Source organism: Anas acuta, chromosome 22, assembly GCF_963932015.1.
Source record: "Anas acuta chromosome 22, bAnaAcu1.1, whole genome shotgun sequence".
NCBI classification, from domain to species: Eukaryota; Metazoa; Chordata; class Aves; order Anseriformes; family Anatidae; genus Anas; species Anas acuta.
Genome location: NC_089000.1, coordinates 1404065 through 1421147, shown reverse-complemented (window position 1 = coordinate 1421147; position 17083 = coordinate 1404065). Strand labels below are relative to the sequence as shown.

The following is a 17083-nucleotide window of genomic DNA, read 5'->3' as shown; positions in this document are numbered from 1 at the left end:
ACGTGCACACCCATAAAGACCAGACACCCAACCAAAACCACTTGTAAACACCTGCTGAGCCCCAAAACCCGTAAATCAAACCCAAAGGAGAGCAGCCAACGTGGAGAAGATGAGTCTCATCACCCCATGCGAATTATCAGCAGGGTCGTGTTTGCTGCATTGATAAGTCTTCTTGATATATTGTATTTTATTAGCCGCTACCAGACCCTACTGCGCAGGCTGAGAAGCCACGTAAATAAATTATAGATTGAATATTTATCTCTTGCCACCGTGCAGACGTGAAGTATGTTTAGCAGCATTTACTCTAGCGCAGTAAAGTTTTATTTATCATTTCTTCCCCCGCCACCAGCGTGCTCAGCACAGCGCCCTAAAGCCATCGGCGTACGATGCACGCCTCGTCTCGTAATGATGCTGGGGTAGCAGGGGCGTGCTTTACTGCCGCGTCTTCACACTCCTGGTTTTGCCATTAAAACACAGGGTTTTAGTGCAGTGCTGAAGTGGTTTATTGCTGCTGGCGTGATGCTGAAATTGGTGGCCACGACCTGCGATGCGTTGTTAGGTTTGGGATTTTGGAAGGGTTGGATGTTGCTCGTTGCTCTTGTTCCTTTATCCCCATTTACAGGGGATTTGGAGATCGTGGCTGCTTTTCTGAGTTTTCAGAGTCCTCAGTGACATCTTGGTCCAGGAGGGGAGGGAAATGGAGCCTGGCAGAGCCAAAATTCCCCCAGACCCATCGGTGCCAGTGATTTGGGGTAACAGCTCTGCCTGCACCTCTCAGCCTCTTGCCAGCAAGCAGCTGCCAGTGCCAAAACCAAAACCAAAACCCAAAATGCGCCTAGGTCAGCCAGGGCCCCAGATGCCCCATTTTTCAAATGGAGATCGCGCTCTTCGTTTGCATGTATGCATATATGCAAATCGGGGCTGATTGCTATTCGTGCTGCTTGAGAAACCACACACAAGCAATTTAAGGCAGATTCTTGATTCTTGAAACAAAATGAGTTTGCTTGCACGCCAACTTTATTTCCACCCCATGACCTAAAGATGCCAGATTTTGGCAAAATCAGGCTAGGTGCAATGGGTGAGAGATTCCACTTGTCTTGGCAAGGACACGCTTTCCAGGCAAACTGCACTGGTTGTAAATGCCTGTCCCTCCCCTCCCGCCCCAATTTTCCCCATCCCTAGTCAGACAAACCCAGCTCCTGCTGGATTTCTCACTTCCCTGTGGCTCGCCTCCCTGTCAGCTCTCTTTTCCTTAAAGCATCGTGCCCCAAAGTGCTGCCACCCCGCTGGCCTCGATTGCAGAGGGATAATTCCCTCCTGTGCACCACTTCTGCTAATAACTCCCAGAAGAGATTGGCTTTTTCCTTTTTGTAATAGCACCTCGTTGCTGATCCTAATTAACCTCTAGATTTGCTAAAAAAAAAGAAAAAAAAAAAAGTCGTTTTTATTTTACCCCATTAGTACTTTACCAGCTCTCCCACATGCTGCAGCATGCAGTGAGGACCTTTCCTCCTCAGTACTTTGCATTTATTTCCATGGCATTTTCACATTGTATTTCCACTCTAGCCTTTTGTGAGAGAGCAGGAGACCTTGCCCAACCGGTGCTGGAGCACCACAGACTGAGAACACCCCAAAACCACCCCAAAACCCTTCGCAATAGTGCATGGAGCCTCCCTGACGCCTGGGCATGATGCAGGCTGATGCTCGGGACCAGGACACCTGGCTGCCCTGCAGCCTTAGCTGCCTCCTCCAGGTTTGTGCATGCTAAAATCTCACAAACCCTTTTTTTTTTTTTGCTTTTTAGTTAGTTTTAACCTAGCGGCACCACGGCGAGGCTGGCGGATCTGCTGCTCTCCACTCACTGCACAGCAAATCTTCCCCTCCCTGACCCCTGGCGCAGATGCAGGTTTAATCCAGAATTGAGTAGTAAGAGAAGGAGAATGCAGATCATAATCCCAGCCTGCTCTGCAAAGAATTGGATATGCTTTTTCCCCCCTTTTCCTCTGCTTTTCATCTCATTGGTCGCCCCCTTCTCACATCTCTGGTCTTTCCCTGGTTTTGCATCAGGGAGATGCAATTCCTGGGTGCGGTTGCTGTCCCTGAGCATCCCCCGGGGCTGGTCCAGGCTCAGGGTCTTGTCTCCATCCAGCACCAAAAAAACATTGAGCCAAAACCTCCCGATAGACTCAACTCATTGGGAAACACCACCAGCACAACAGGAAAAGAAAAAAAAAAAAAAGCAAATTATTTGTATCCAACCCAGTTTGTTAGAGCTCCAAACACAGCATGATGTGTTAAAGATGCTGAAACCTAGGAAAAATGTTCCCAAGTCCCCAGCAGAGCCCAATCCTCTTTTTTTTTTGTGTGTGTGTGAAGTGGGGAGAGCCTGCTGGAGCAGCAGGTCACTTTGCTGCTTTGCCCTGCGTCGGGGTGAGGATTATGATTAGGAGCTAATTATTTGAAACCATAGCTCACTTTGTTAATCTAGGCTCAACCATAATCCCAGCCTGAGCTAATTAGCAGAGCTGGAAGCAGCTCAAAGCGTGCCTTTTGAAGCAAGTCCCACCTGTGCCTCAGTTTCCCCATTTGACGGAGGGAGGGCAAGAGCCACTGCTTTACAAAACCATCTGAGATCAAGAAAAGAAAAGAAAAAAAAAAAAAGAGAGAGAAAAAAAAAATGAGAGTACCAAAAGGGAATTACTAGAAGCAAGCTCTATTCCTCAGAATAGTGCAATTTTGAAATTTGACATCTGAAACACCAAAATCCTCCCTAAACCTTCTCCTTGTCCAACTTCAGTGGGAAAAAACAGAGGTTTGGGATGGGCAGAAGGGGGAAAAATTAATTTTCCTGAAGAGCAGGGATGAGGATTTAGGTCTGGATGCTGCTGTCAGGTTTCCCACCACATTATGAGTCCCAACAAGGGTTTTTGCTGCGCCAGCACCACGCCGGCTGAGGAGAAGGAGGTAAGTGGGAGCAAGATGATGAATTTGCTTCTTTCTTTCTCTATTTGCAGGCAATCCAATTATCCTGGACTTGTGATTGGTGACAAATGAGGGAGCTGTCCACTCCCTGCTCCCTGCTGCCTGCCGTCTGTAAGCTCTGCCCACACCATCAATTCCTGCACGCTCTAACTGGGAAGGGTTTTTATTATTATGATTATAAAATAATAAAAAAATACAACTTTTTTTTTTTTTTTTTTTCCGTCTTCTGAACTTAATGCACCAAGTAACCTCGGGCATAGAAAAGGGGAAAATAAAGCCTGGTGCTGGGCAGTAGTGCAAAGTGCTTCCAAACCCCCAAAGCCTGGACCCCCAAAGGCTGGATGAGGGGTGGCAGGATGGGACGGATGCCTGTAGGTCCTGCGTTATCCTAGGCGTGATCCCAAAGGATCTCCAGTGTTGGTACCCTCACAGGTCCTGGTACAGTCCCAGTGCAGGGTCCACTCTTCATCCCTCACCCAGCCCCACACACACAGCCGAGCTCCCCCTGCCCTCTGCCCCCTTCCCACCAAGAGGTTGGCCCCAATTTCCCGGAGGGGGATGGCAGCCAGACCCCAAACCAGCAGGAAGAGCAGCAATGGTCCTGTTCTTCCAACAGCTCTGAATCGAGGCTCCCTCCCCCCCAAGCTGGGCTGCTTTTTCCCTGCAAAAAACACCGAATCACCCCAGGGGACAGCCCCAGCATCACCCTCATCTCTTGCTGGGGGCTTTTTGCCCTTTTCCTTGGCGTCCTCCCATCCCCTCAGCCCCTATCTGATGCCTGTTCTTCTCCATCTCCGACACCCCTCTCGGCACTCTCTGCACAAAGCTGGATTGCTAATTTGAAGCCACCCTCGTCTCCCCGATTTGCGCTCCGTGATTAATAATCCCTTTGCTCTCCCAGTAATGCCGCGCCGCTAATAAGATTAAAACATATCTCCCTCTTACAGCACCGATTCATAACGCTGATTTACCGGCACTTCGCCGCCGCTACGGAAAGGATGCACATGGCTGTTACCTTAATCCCTATCCATCTCCGCTCCGTTGAGAAATAACTGCTAATTAATACCTTTCTGTCTCCTGACTGCTTCCAGACATGCTTGACTATCATTATTTGGCCGGCTTTTCGCTGCCGATCTACAGGGCTGATAAGGCGAACTCCCAGCCCTGCTTGCTAGGGATACTTCGGCTCCGCAAGGGGAGTGTTTGCATTTTTGGGGTCTTTCCCCCCAAATCTGCAACAGAGCATCAGTCTTCCCAGCGTGGGATTGATTGCCCTGAGATGGAGGAAAGGTGCTGTACGTGGGGAGGTTTTTCCAAGCAGCTTTTCCATGGGGTATCCTGAGGGCTCACAGGGCCGTGCCAGTCCCCAGCACCACAAACACCTCCACACCTCCCTGCAACCTGCATTCGTCTCCACTTTTCCCACCTCCATCCCTTAATTCTGCATCACAACGCCACATCCCCAAGCAATTTGGAAATGGGGCCTCCCCAGATAAACCCAACCGCCCCATTTTCCCCTAGTTCAGACTTCCCTGCTCCGCCACGAGAGCAAACCGGCGACTTCGGAAACAGCAGCAAGAGCAGCGAAAGCTTGGGAGGAGGAAAAAAAAAACAACAGAGCCTCTGATCTGATGAATGTGGCAGGGGAGGCCGATGCTCTGCTTTTAATAAAACATAACGAAGCGTAGGATCATAAAATATTTCCTTTAATTCAGTGCTCCCACGAGGGTGGGTAATAGAGGCTCGGTAATGCGGTAGGCTTTCCTCGCGGCTCGCCGGCAGGGAGAGGACAGCAGGATTTGTTAAACAGCCCATTTGCAAGCCTGTAAAATGCTCTGCTTCCCATCCCAGTCCCATCTGGGGGCAGAAAGGCTGGGCTTGTGCATCCTGCCGTCACCACCCCGCCTACCCAGAGCATCCCCCTCCTGCTGCGCGTTTTGGGGATGGGGATGGAGACACGCCGCTTCGTCCAGCTGCCTTTTGGGGTGGAAAAAGGTGAAAAGACGATCAAGGAAGGATGTTCAAGTCATGCCCAGCTGGCGTGCACCCCCTGCTTCTCCCATCCTCATCCTCACGGGTGTGCTGCATATATTCATACACCAATGCATGTGCCCACAGCTCCCAGGCGGTGTGGCAGAAGTGATTAACATCCCCGTGTTAAAAATCTCTCCGCATCTGCTTTGTCCTACACCGACCACTAAATATAACCATTCAATATGCTCTCTCCCTTCCAAGAGAGATAACATTGTTTAAATAAGCCTTTTAAATTTTAAAGAGTTGGGTTGTTTTCTCACAGCAGGAAGCTTTTAGCAGATCAGGGGGTGGGAGGCAGGGGGGGGGTCTGTGCAAACAAACGGTACAAAGCAGCCGTGGTGCACTGGGAAAACCCAGAGGCATGGGCAGCCCTCGCATCCTGATGTCCAGATCCTGCCCCAGCAAAACCATTTCCCATCCCAAAGTCACCCAGATGTGTTTTCCTGCAAAAAAAAAAAAAAAAAGGAAGATGTATTTCTGCGAGCAGAGGGGTTTAATTTGGAAACCAGGCTTCCTTGAGCACCGCTGCGTTCCCACGCCACCGCTATAATTACAGCGGAGTAAATTCTCTCTCCGTCAGAAGGAAACCCAGCCATCGCCAGCCAGTTTGCATACATCAAGTCTGTCCAAATACTTCCTTAAACAGAAGAAAAAAGAAAAAAAAAGAAAAAAAAAGCACCAATCCCGGCCATAATAACGCAGTGAGACGCAGATATAGTTTGAAAAGAGCCACCTCTGCCAGCACTTGTGGAAAATATTTCATCTCTGCATGCACATAACCAAGTTGTAAGATGACGGCAGCCTGCGTGGAGCTGAAGAGCTGGAGTTTGCTCTCCACAAACGATTGCCTGTCTGGAATCCCAAAGGCAGTGGAAGTGCCTTGCTCCTGCTGGAGATGTGTCTTCCGCATCCTTTCTGGAGCAATATTTCCCCGTTACACGGTGACTCTCCATCAGGTCCAGCCGGCATTGTTCATCCATCATGGAGCAAACCCCCCTCTCCAACACCTCTACATGCACATTTTGAGGTGTTGGCTGCAGTGGTGTTGCCCAAATCTTCCAGCCCCCCTCTGAGCCACTGCATCCTCCTGCGATGCAACGTGGGGAGAGAAGCGAGAAAAACAGCCAAATTCAGCTGCTGGCTCTTGGGATGTTCCTGCTGCTGCTGGAAGCCGAAATCACTTGGCCATTGCAATCCTCCTCCAGAAAAAAAGCCACTTCCGACAAAAGCGGGTTTTTTGTTGGTTTGTTTGTTTTCGTTTTTCAAAAGAAAACACCCAAAAGAAGGCTCGCTGGGGAGCACAGCTCACCCACACCCCTGCCTCACCTCAAAACCGGGGTGATCCCGGTGCTTTTCCAAAGCCAGAGCCTTTTCGCCCCTCTCCCACATTTAAGACCCATCTTGGCCCCCTGTGAGGAGCCAGTGGCTCCCAGAGCCATCGCTTGCCTCCCGTGATGACCACAACCGCCAGCAGAAATCACCCCTTTCACATCATTTTCCTCCTTTCAAGCAGCACCAAGGGCAAAACACCCCCTTGGGAAAGGGAGCAGCCTTTCCCAGCACTCCCACCACCAAAAGCAGCGATGCTACCAGCACAGCCAGCGTTATCCAAGCAACTCCCCAAAAAAGCATCTCCACAGACGGCGGCACACCTGAGTGCCACCGCCCCGTCCCCCCATCACCCCACATCCCTCCCATCACTTCGGTCCTACAGGGAAAAGCAAAGCCCCACTGAGGGGCGTCCCCAGATTGCTCCTGCCCATCCCTGCACCGAAGTTGCCCGAATCACTTTGCAAAGAAACAAACGGGTACAAATGCACGTGCAAGGTGGAAGAAGCCGCAGCTCCCATTTCCCCAGCCTGGGCTGATAGGATGCAGCAGCAGGATTTATCTGCAAGCCCAGGGAGGCGGAGCAGGGCTGGAATAACCGCCGCTAATCCCCTCTGCCCTCCCCTCCAAAGTATATTGTTGAAGGCATTATATAAATGGGAAATTATACAGAGGTTTGGGTAGGAGAGGAGTGAAATCCCTGCTCCGTTCTCTGGCCCTCCGGGACACTGAGTCTTTCAGCCAAGAAGGGTTTTGCAGATGGAGATTTGCTCCCGGCAGCAGAAGAGACAAAATGTGTGGTCTGCAGGCTGGGAAGGGCTCCGTTTCAGCATCCCTCCAACGGGAAATGTGTCTTTATCCTGATGTTCCCCAAACCTCCGTGGAGTCAGGGGGTAAAGCCCTGTGATGCTGGCAGCCAAAAAGCCCCCGGGCGATCTCCGGCGGGCAGGGCTTTGCTGTGGAGCCAGCCAAGCGCTGGAAAGCCTCCTTCCCTGCTCAAAACCTCCCTCTCCCGGGCTGTCAGGACCCTATTAATGATAGTTTTGCTTCTAGCTAATACAGCGCTAATTACGTTTCAAAGGACTGGCTCCAGCACTGGCTTCTGCTCCATGCACCCGCCGCCCAGGTGTTCACTCATCAGCATCGCAGATGCCATCGCAGGGACGCGATGCCCCTCTCTGGGTGGCCTCTCAAGGGCAGGGGAGGTGACGGTCACCCCAAAATGGTAAAAGCATTGGGAAAGCCCTGGTGCAGCCCTTCGGGGGGACGAAACCCATTCCATCTGAGAGCGGAAACAAGTCAGACGCAAACCTTCCCGGTGCCAAATGGCCCCGCACTCTTAAATAAATGAATAAATAAATAAATGTGTGAAAAAAAAATATATAAATGGCTCCATTTACCCCTTCTTTAGCATTGCTGCCTTTCTTTCCGCTGACATTTGGTGCCGGCCGGTACCCAATCACCTGTTTATTACGGGCTTTGTGCCCGCTCCCAGCCACCACGTGCAGAAAATATAGGGCTGGCAGTGACAATAAGTGCACAGCGGGAAGCACTGCGGCGAGTTATTGTCCTGCACTTTTCTAAGAGCCCGCCTGCCCTTGGCACTTGGGCGATGAATCCCATCCCAAAGGCAGCAGGAGCCCAGTGCTGAAAACAAGCCCGTGATTGACGGTTTATTTTAGGAAGGAGAGGGGAAAAGTGGGAAGGAGATAATGCCGGGGAGATAATGTGAGTGCCAGTCATTAGTTAAAAACAAGCCCATCAGTACGCCAAGTGCCTCGGCAGCTAGCAAACAAAAGGGCAAAGAGAGCAGTTTGGCACGGAACAAACCCGGGCGCATCAGCTGCATCCTCCCGGCTCGGCTCTTTGCAGGCTGATTTATGAGCCGGGAAGTTTGCAAGGCAGGAGCTGAGCCTCTAAAAACCAGGGATCTGGGGGCTCCTTCCCTTTCCTTTCCTCTTTCCCAGTGTGTGGGCAAAGAGCCTGACTTGGAGTCGCTGAAATCAAGCAAATAGGGGAAAAAAAAACAAAGCCGTGAGCAAATCGGTGGTGGGTCCCAAGCGATGCTTCATCCTTCCTGTGCGTGGTCGCAGGCAGCTCCCAGCCATCGCCATCCTCACCGGGGGCGAGGTCTCAGCTCCTTCCCCACCTCCCCCGGAGGCCTGCAGGAGCCTTAGCAGAGTCCTTACCCCAGCTCCATCCCGATTCACAAGCCATTAGGTAAAACCTGCTCTTATCCCAACAGGTGGAGAGCTTTCCATCTGCAGGAAAAAAAGGAAAAAAAAAGAAAAAAAAAAAAGCAGGTGGGGCGTGTGAAGCCGTAAAACGTCTCCATGGGAAGGAGAGGCTCACAAGAACATAATGAGGGTCATGCTCCATAAAAACTAACACGGGGATGCAGGAGCTCAATTGCATTTGCATGTTGCTGAAGCCTGGATGCAACTCGAGGGAAGGGAAGACCTTGCCTGGAAGTGCTTGAAGGCACCAGAGATAAGTCAGAGTGCACACAGGAGGGCTGCAATGTGTATAGCATACAGCACTGTACACACTGCATATAAAATCTAGCACATTGCATATGTATTGCTTAGCATGTTGCACACAGCATTCGGCGTGTTGCACGATGCATACAGCGTTTGGCAGGCTGCACATAGCAGCTTGCATATAGCAGGGGCTGCTGAGCTCTTGGAAGAAAAATTAGGACGTGTAACACAAGTCTGTAACACCAGAGAAGGCGGTGACATCTCTCCCAGACTCTGTGACCCACGTGAGTCCAAAGAAACCAAAATCTGGTAAAAAAAAAAATAAAAGCAAACTCCAGAAGGAGAAAATCAGCCAGACCTAAAGCCAAACCCTGAAGCACCTCTAGGTTTTTTTGGAGGTGCCAGTAACTCCACAGGCTTCCCTGTTGCAGCAAGGAAAGGGGAATTTGGGGGATTTGCCCCAAAACTGAGCTCCACCAGCCAGGTGGAAATGGGGTTCAATGAATGAAACCCTCAGAAATGGGGTTCAATGCATGAGAGTGTAAGCAGAAAAAGTAAGTACCCCAAATTGCTTGTTAGCTGGGAAAGGTACAAGGAGAGGGGAAAATCCTCGCCTGCTTTCCAGCTTTTTGGAAGTGCTCTGGATTCAATCTGGCAGCTATAAACTGCTACAAAATGCAGCTGGTGGGGAGAGAGAAGGGAATATCAAAATTGGCCTAGTTGGGAGAGGAGGAGGGCAATTAGCATGGTTAGGAGGGTTTTTGGAAGGTGCTCCGTCTGCTTCCACAGCACAGATTTACCCGGACGGCGAGAGGCTTTGCAATAAGCAGAATTTACAGAAACTGGTAGGAAAGGATGAAAATGAGGTGACCCTGAGCTGAATGCAAGATTTGCCAGGGAAAGGCAGGAGCAGAAAGGCTGGCGAGAACACACTACGGTTTTCCAGGTCAGTGCCATGCATTTGCAGGTGAATTAGAGCAGGTTTTGCTTCCACGTGGTGCAGGGGATGCTCCTCCTCTCCCTCGCTGTGCAACCTCCCACCGTACACCTCTTGTCTTTAAGCAGGAGACTCGTGCAGGTGGCTCCCATCACCCCAGCGAACGCCGCATGCTGTGATTTTCCTCCAGAAAGGAGAAAAACGAAGCATTTCTCCAGTATCCGCTCACCAACAAAACAACAACCACAAAGGAATTTTTTCCAAGCTGCTTTTCTTTGCGATTTGGGCTCGGAGAAGCAGCACAGACACGGCTCCAAGGGCAGGAACCTGCAAAGCCCAGTCCCAGGCACGCAACACGAGCTGCTCCAGAAAACCTGCCCTTTTGGGGCAAAGCCCAGCAATTTCCTGAGCAGCCTCAAACCACACTCGAATTTTCCCCTTTTTTCCCCATCACCAGAGGTTGAATCCGGAAGCTGAAGGAAAACGCTAAGACGAGGGCTATATATAAACATCTCGCTGAGATCCAAACTTGACATATTTCGCCCTCCTTTCATGTTTGCAAAACACGGCTCTGATTTTACACGGCCGTAAAACAAACCCGACCGCTGCTGATGAACATTTTATGGGAACATATTTCAGGCGACAAGCTGAGCGCCAGCTAATAAGCCAGCCCGCGTTTCAGCGATGCCAAGAAGCCATCGCCCTGCCTGCAGATGGGGCTTTCTGCCTTTCCAAAACCAGGGGCCCCGAGGCTCCGGCTCCATCGTCAGCCACTGTCCCACCGCTCTCCTCCCGCATCCACCCTCATTTTCTCATCTTGACGGCTCCTTAACCCACTCAGCCCTGCCCAGGCAGCTTTTCCTGGCCAAAGGCAGAGCTCGAGGTTGTTTTAAAGGAAAAAGCTGTGCTGGGGGTGGGTGAAGCTTCCCGGAGGGCTGCATAACGCTTTGGGAAGGATCCAGCTGACCTAACGCGCAGCAAGCAAGCAGGCAGCTTCGTTTGGGCAAACAAAAGGGCTTTTTTTTATGAAAAGGCAATGGATGGAAAAGCCCCAAAGGCTCCGGGCGCACTGCTCCACCAGAGGATGCAGCAGCACACCTCGTGTGCCCTGGGACGGGGCAGCAACGGGGCAAAGCACAGGGAGAGAATGCACATGAGTGGCTCTGGAGCATGCACCATGCAAAATAGAGAGATGGCACTACAAAAAAAAAAAAAAAGACAAGATTTGCCAGCCTCGCTTTGGAGGAGCGTTGCAGATGCTGAGCACGAGGGCACGTGCGCTTGTGGGAGAGAGCAGCGGGAGCTTGCGTCCCCTTTCTGGGGGCTGCAGCCAGGTCCTGCTGCATCCCTGGCAAGCGAGGGGCAGGACCTCCCTGGGCACGTCCTCCCCCGCCACGCGCGGAGGTCGGCAGCAGCTCCAGCCAAGGATGCTGTCAGCCAAGGAAAAGCCATCTGCCCACTGAATTTCGGGAGCAGCTCTCCGTCGCTTGCCGGAGCATTGTGACGGGCATGCATGGCAATAATTTTTATCTTTATTATTATTATTGCTTTAAAAGCAGAGAGGAAGCACTGGGTTTGGGGACAGCATTTCTCCACCAAGGGCCTGCGAGGAGATGCTTTGAGCAGCTCAGCCTCGGGATATGGGGAAACAGTGAAGTCCCAGTGGGATTTTAAGAGCCAACAACAGGTTCATGGAAGTATGAGTCTGGGTCCGTGAGACACTGCCAGCTTAGGAGCCATGCTCGGATCCTCCTCTCGCATCACTTCCCAACGCACAACCCCTGCCAGGGGCTGCCTCCGCACCCATGGCAAAACAACTTTTGCCTCCTTTTTTCCCCCAAATCCATGCCACAAGCACGGGTTTACCCATATCCACTCACTCATTCTCCCAGATCGGCAGCGGAAGAGCAATTGTGAAAAAAAAAAAGAGGTGAAACAGAGGAAAACGGCTCCGTGCAGCGGTGACGGACAGCTTGCGGACGCATTGTTCCTTGAAAATCCTCCACCTGCTCCCCAAAACGGGGACGAGCAAAGAGGGACACGGGGCACAGAGCTGCGCGACGCATCCCCACCCGCGGCTCGGGATATGGCCACGGCCACACTGGGTGCAATCCCCAAAGGATGATTTTGTGCAATCCACAAGGCACAGGGGCCCCGGCATCCCAAACCAGAGAAGAATCGGCTCCTTTGTGTCAAGCCCGCAGAGCACGGCCGCTGCTCCCCCTCCCCGCGCCCTGCAGCAGCTGACGGCGGCTTTCCGTAGAGGAAAAAGTGTGCTAGAAATTAAAAACCAAACCCAAGCAGCGCCGAACGAGCTCTGCCACCCGATTCAGTCTCCCGGAGCTTTGCAAAGCAGCCGGGGCTTTGCTGCGCTCCTCCCACGGAAAGCGGCTGCCGAGACCCCACAGCGGGTGGCTTGGGTGGGCACGGGGGGGGCCGTGAACCCGGTGCCTCTGAACACCCCCAGAAATGGAAGCAAGCGACTGCCCCACAGCCTCCAAGCGCAGGGAGGGGAAAGTTTCCTGCCCTGTGCATTTCTGCCTCCTGGGAACCCCGCTTTTGGGGAGGGGATGCGAGGAGGGGGGTGGATGAAACCTCTGCAAAGCGGGCGTTGCAATGGGTTTCTAGGAGCCTGGCTGGATGGGGGGGTCTTCTCCCTGCTGGGTACCCCCTCCCTCTTGCCTGCAGGGTTTGGGGTGCCCCCGCATGTCCTCTTAGCAGGTACCCTATTAATGGGTGCCCTGTTAATGGCTCTAGTGCTTGTACCAGTTAATGGGTTCAAAACCAACGCCTTGTTTGGGAGTGCCCTATTAATGGGTCCAAACTGGGTGCTCTATTTGCAAGTGCCCTATTAACGGGTCCAAATTTAATACCCTGCTACCGGGTCCAAAAACAGTGTCCTACCAGCAGGTACCCTATTACTGGATCCAAGCCAGGTACCCTACTAACGGGTCCAGTGGGGGTGCCCTATTCCTGGGTCCGAACTGAGTGCTCTATTTGCAAGTGACCTAGTAACGGGTCCAAACCCCGTATCCTCTTACTGGGTGCCCTTTACTAGGTCAAAATCCGGTACCCTATTAATATGTCTGAACAGGTCGCTGTATTAGTGGGCTCCCATATTATCACATCCAAAACAGGTGATCTATTTGCAAATGTCCTATTAATGGGTCCAAACCTAATATCCCATTAACAAACCCCCTACTAAGGGGTCCAAAACCAGCATCCTATTAATGGGTACCTTAATACTCGGTCCAAACCTGGCACCCCATTGATAGATCCAAACTGGCTGCATATCAGCGGGTTCCCCTATTACCAAGTCCGCATTGGGTACCCTGTTACGGGGTCCAAACCCAGTGTCCTATTTTTGGCTGCCCTACTAGCGGCTCCAAATCTGGTACCCTATTACCGGCTGCCCTATTACCGGGTCCGACCCGGGTGCCTGTCCCCTCTACCCCCCCATATCACCCCCCAACACCTCCCCCAAACCCCTGGGGGGGGGGGGATGCGGAGCCCGGAGCCACCGCACGCTTTCTGCGGAGCGGCTCCCCCCGTTATTCCGGGGCTGGGGGGGGGCGGTTAGAAGCAATCCCGTTTTTTATTTTTTTTTTATTTTTTGGGGGGGGGAGCACTCACCCAGCGCCAGGTCGAGGAGATCCCAAAGCAGCAGGCAGAGGGGCAGGGGGCTCACGGTCCGCATGGTGCCCGCGGGGGGGGGCGCCCCATGGGGGCTCACCGCTGCCCCGACCCGGTGGCGGTGGCGGACGAGGGACCCGGGGGGGGTCCGTGGGGCATGGCGGCGGGGCCGGGGGCTGGGCTCGGTGCCCCCCCCGCTCCTCGGTCCCGCCGAGCCGAGCCGAGTGCTCGCAGCCCGAGCCCGGCTCGCTGCCGGCCCCCCCCGCCCCCCCCAGGCTGAGCCCGCCCCGGTCCGGCCCCGGGGAGGGGCTGGGGGCGGAGGGGGGGCCGTGGCTTGGATGGAGGGGGGGGTGGGCAAAGGATGGGGAGGGCGGGGGGGCTGTGGTTAGGATGGGGGGGTGGCAGGGAGGGCCGTGATTTGGATGGGGGGGGGCGGTGGACGGGGGGGGGCTGGAGGGGCTGTGCGTTATATGGGGGTGCGGGGGGGCTGCGCGTTGTATAGGGGTGCAGGAAGGGCCGTGCTTTGTATGGAGGCTGGGGGGGGCGGTGGATGTGATTTGGATAGGGATGCAGGGGGAGCGGAATATAAGGGTTCGGGGGGGGGGGCTGTGCTTTGTACGGGGGTGCTCAGTGTGGGGGGGGTGCGGGGTGCAGAAGGGGATGCTGGAGGCAGGCAGGGACTGGGGGGAGCAGGCTGGGAGAGCCAGAGGGAGCCGGAGAGCAGCGGTTTGCAGCCATCCCCCTAGCGCAGGGGGCTCGCTCCGGCTTCATTCAGCGCCTCCCCTCTCCCTGCAGCCCCCAGGAGCAGGATCCGACCCTGGGGCTGTCCCCCCCCCCCATTTATGTGCTGGCCTGGATGTGCATCCCTCCGTGGCCCTCCATGGCAGATGACCTTGCTTTCATCCAGCTCTCCACGTTTAATTAGTTCCTGGGCGTTTTCATTGCAAAATTATCTTTTGCAATTTTGCCTTTGGCTTGCCCGGTCCCATGGGGTTGCCCCGTGTCCCCGACACCTCTCCCCACAGCCCCCAACCCCAGCTTCACCCTGACATTTCTCAAAATCCCAGGAACTCCCCTCATTTCCAGCAGCACCGAGCCTCGTGCAAACACCCCCCAACGTCCTCTGTAGGGGTCCCATCCACAAAAACCAGCCTCTGCTCTGAGACCAGCACAACCAGCAGCACCAGTCGGACAAAATCCACTGGGTTACGGCTTTTTTCTTAAAATAACCAACCGCCGTAAAAGAAATCGGGCCCTGCATAGGTCAGCGCAAAATCAAATCAAAACAAATTAAATCAAATCAATTAATTGGTGAAATTCCTTTGCATGGGCTGGATTTGCTCTCCCACAGCCTTTCATTCACCAGGAAAAGCTGGGCGTGCTTTTGCGTGGGGGTGCCTGGAAATCAAATCTCGCTTTATCTGATGGCAGATTTTATAGCCCCCTCTCAAAGGCATCACATTCTCTTTAGTCTCACGGGACTATCACTGACAGGAGGAGGAAGAAACAATGCTCACGGGGCTGTCCAACGTGGGAACCCCGAGGACACCTCCCTAAATAGCCAGCCCCAAGGCGAAGCTGAGTTGAGCTGCGCAGCCACCCGTGCTTGACCCAACGGGTGCTGTCAGCTCCTGGACAAGCTGCAGCTCCCAGATGCCTCCGTCAAGACTTTATTCTCCTCTTGCTTTCCTGTGCTGAGCCTCCATCCCTCAGCATCCCCTTTTCTGTGCTCCTCAGGAGGGGCATGGAGCATTTTTTTTTCCAGCTTTGGATGCCGTAGCCCATAGGCGAAATGCGTCAAGAGGCAGAGATGAGGCTCAAAGTGGGGCCACCAGACAAAAGCAGTGAAGAGGGGAAGTTTGGGGGCAGGTGTGAGATATCTGCTCCTCGCAAATCCTTCTTGACCCCAATTTTATCCCCTTGCAGCTCTGCAGCTGCTTTCTGGGTGCAAAAGCTCTGACCCCCCCCCGAGCAGGAGCAGCGACCCAGGAGAGGCGTGAACCGAGCATCCCAAAACGTTTAGAGAAGGAGCCGTCTTCCCCGGGCAAAACGTCTTTGACAGCCTCCAGATTTAGTACCGAAGCACAAGAAAACACAGCGAGGAGCGTGCGGGCCGTCAGCCGGATCCCAGGACATTAGAGGAGACAGTAAGTGATGTAAATTGCTGGAAAAAAAATATTGCCGTTTGGATTGGGTGTCTGGCTTCATTGGGTTTTGCCTGGGTTTTAATTTCGTGTGAATTCAGCGGCTGGTGAAGGCACTCAGCTGACAGCCCCTGGAAAGGAGCAAAAGGAGCTGGTTTGGTTGCGTTTGGCTTGGTTTTTGGGATAAGGGCTTCCCCACAGCCTGCTCCCGCTGCAACAGGCCAGCATCACAGAAAATCCCTGTTTGCGGATGGAGTCGCTGCCTTCCAGCCTCATCCAGCAGCCGATGCCCTTCCTGTCCTTGGTGGATGGATCTGGCCCGAAAAACGAGGTCCAAAGCAGTGTTCCTGGCGCCCTTTGGGAGCGTCTTAAATCCAGGGCAGAGAATCGCAGGCGTCTCCTCTGTCTGTAGACGGTGACCCCGATTTGACACAAAAAAAGGCTGTGAAAAGAGAAGTTTTTCAGCTCCTCTCTCCTGACCTTTCCAGAAGAAGCCTGTGTACTAATTAGCAGAGTAATAACGTGTCGAGGCTGAGATTCCTCATTAGCGTGTGAGAGATTCCCAGCTACATGACTGATATGCATCTACAAGAAAATTAACTTCAGCGCGAGGGCTCCGTAATCAAGATTAATGAGGAAATCGGCAAAGAGCAGCACAGGGCTTTATCTGCCTGTGCTGCCCGGCCCCCCCTGCCCTTTGCGGGGAGTCAAGTAACCCTAAAATGGGCTTTTTTGAGGTCTTCCTTGGCAGAAAAAAGTCCTCGCCAGGTCTGGGAAGGAACCAAGTTTTCCCTTTAGGTTGAAAAACTCAAGGAAACGCTTTCACAATCTCAGCAGATCCCCAGTGAGCACCTCCTGCACCTGCCCTTGCAATGAAGTCGCTTCACACAACCATAGAAATAGCACAGAGGGGTAATTAGCTGCAGGTAATTCCCGTTAACATTAATGGGGATTTCTCCTTGGTTAATTACCCCGTTTTGTGCTGCAAAAATGCACCCCATGCCACTGCTCCCACACAGCTCATGCTCCCTTTGCCTTTGGTTCAACACCTGGTGCGAAAAGAAATCGGATCCCTTGCACACCTGTTCCATCCCTGTGGCTTTTTTTTGGTTTTTTTTTGGTTTTTTTTTTTTTTGGATGTAATGGGAAAGAGAGAGTTCTGGGGGAATCTTGGCTGGAGAGGAGGAACCGGGACGTTTTGTGCTGCCACGGGGAAGAAGCACATCGGGCAGGATTTAAAGCATCAGCCGCCGTGGATGCAGCAGAAAGGCCAATCCTCAGACTCTGCCCGTCTTCAAACAGCCCGATTTTCTCTACAGAAAAGAAGATTGGTCTTAATTTATGGACCCCCACCTGATTCCCAATAGAAAAGGAGAATCTTCCCCCGCTTTTCCCAGCCCTGACTGCCGGTTGGCCTCTGACCCTTGCTAGCATCATTCCATCAAAAATAGAAACGCAAGCAGGCAGAAAGCAAAAAAGCATCACTGTAGGCTAACCCAACACACTGTGTTTAACCCCAAATGCTTTGCTTTGCTGCCGTAGCA

At 52.9% G+C, this 17083-nt stretch overlaps 1 protein-coding gene and 1 long non-coding RNA gene across 2 annotated transcripts in view; both read right to left on the bottom strand.

Moving 5' to 3' along the window:
- The window catches only part of IGSF21 (immunoglobin superfamily member 21), a 36960-nt gene extending 23369 nt beyond the window's left edge, over positions 1 to 13591 (bottom strand). Inside the window, exon 1 of the mRNA XM_068658673.1 lies at positions 13396 to 13591. Within this exon, the coding sequence (XP_068514774.1) occupies positions 13396 to 13459 (64 nt within the window). The 5' untranslated portion in view covers positions 13460 to 13591. The remainder of the gene's footprint in view (positions 1 to 13395) is intronic.
- A 1054-nt stretch (positions 13592 to 14645) lies between these two features.
- Positions 14646 to 16827, bottom strand: LOC137843487 (uncharacterized). The gene is made up of 2 exons (XR_011089553.1): positions 16305 to 16827; positions 14646 to 15981 (listed from the first exon to the last, which is right to left on the bottom strand). It is a non-coding gene; the product is annotated as an uncharacterized lncRNA (long non-coding RNA).
- Between the last annotated feature and the right edge of the window lie 256 nt (positions 16828 to 17083).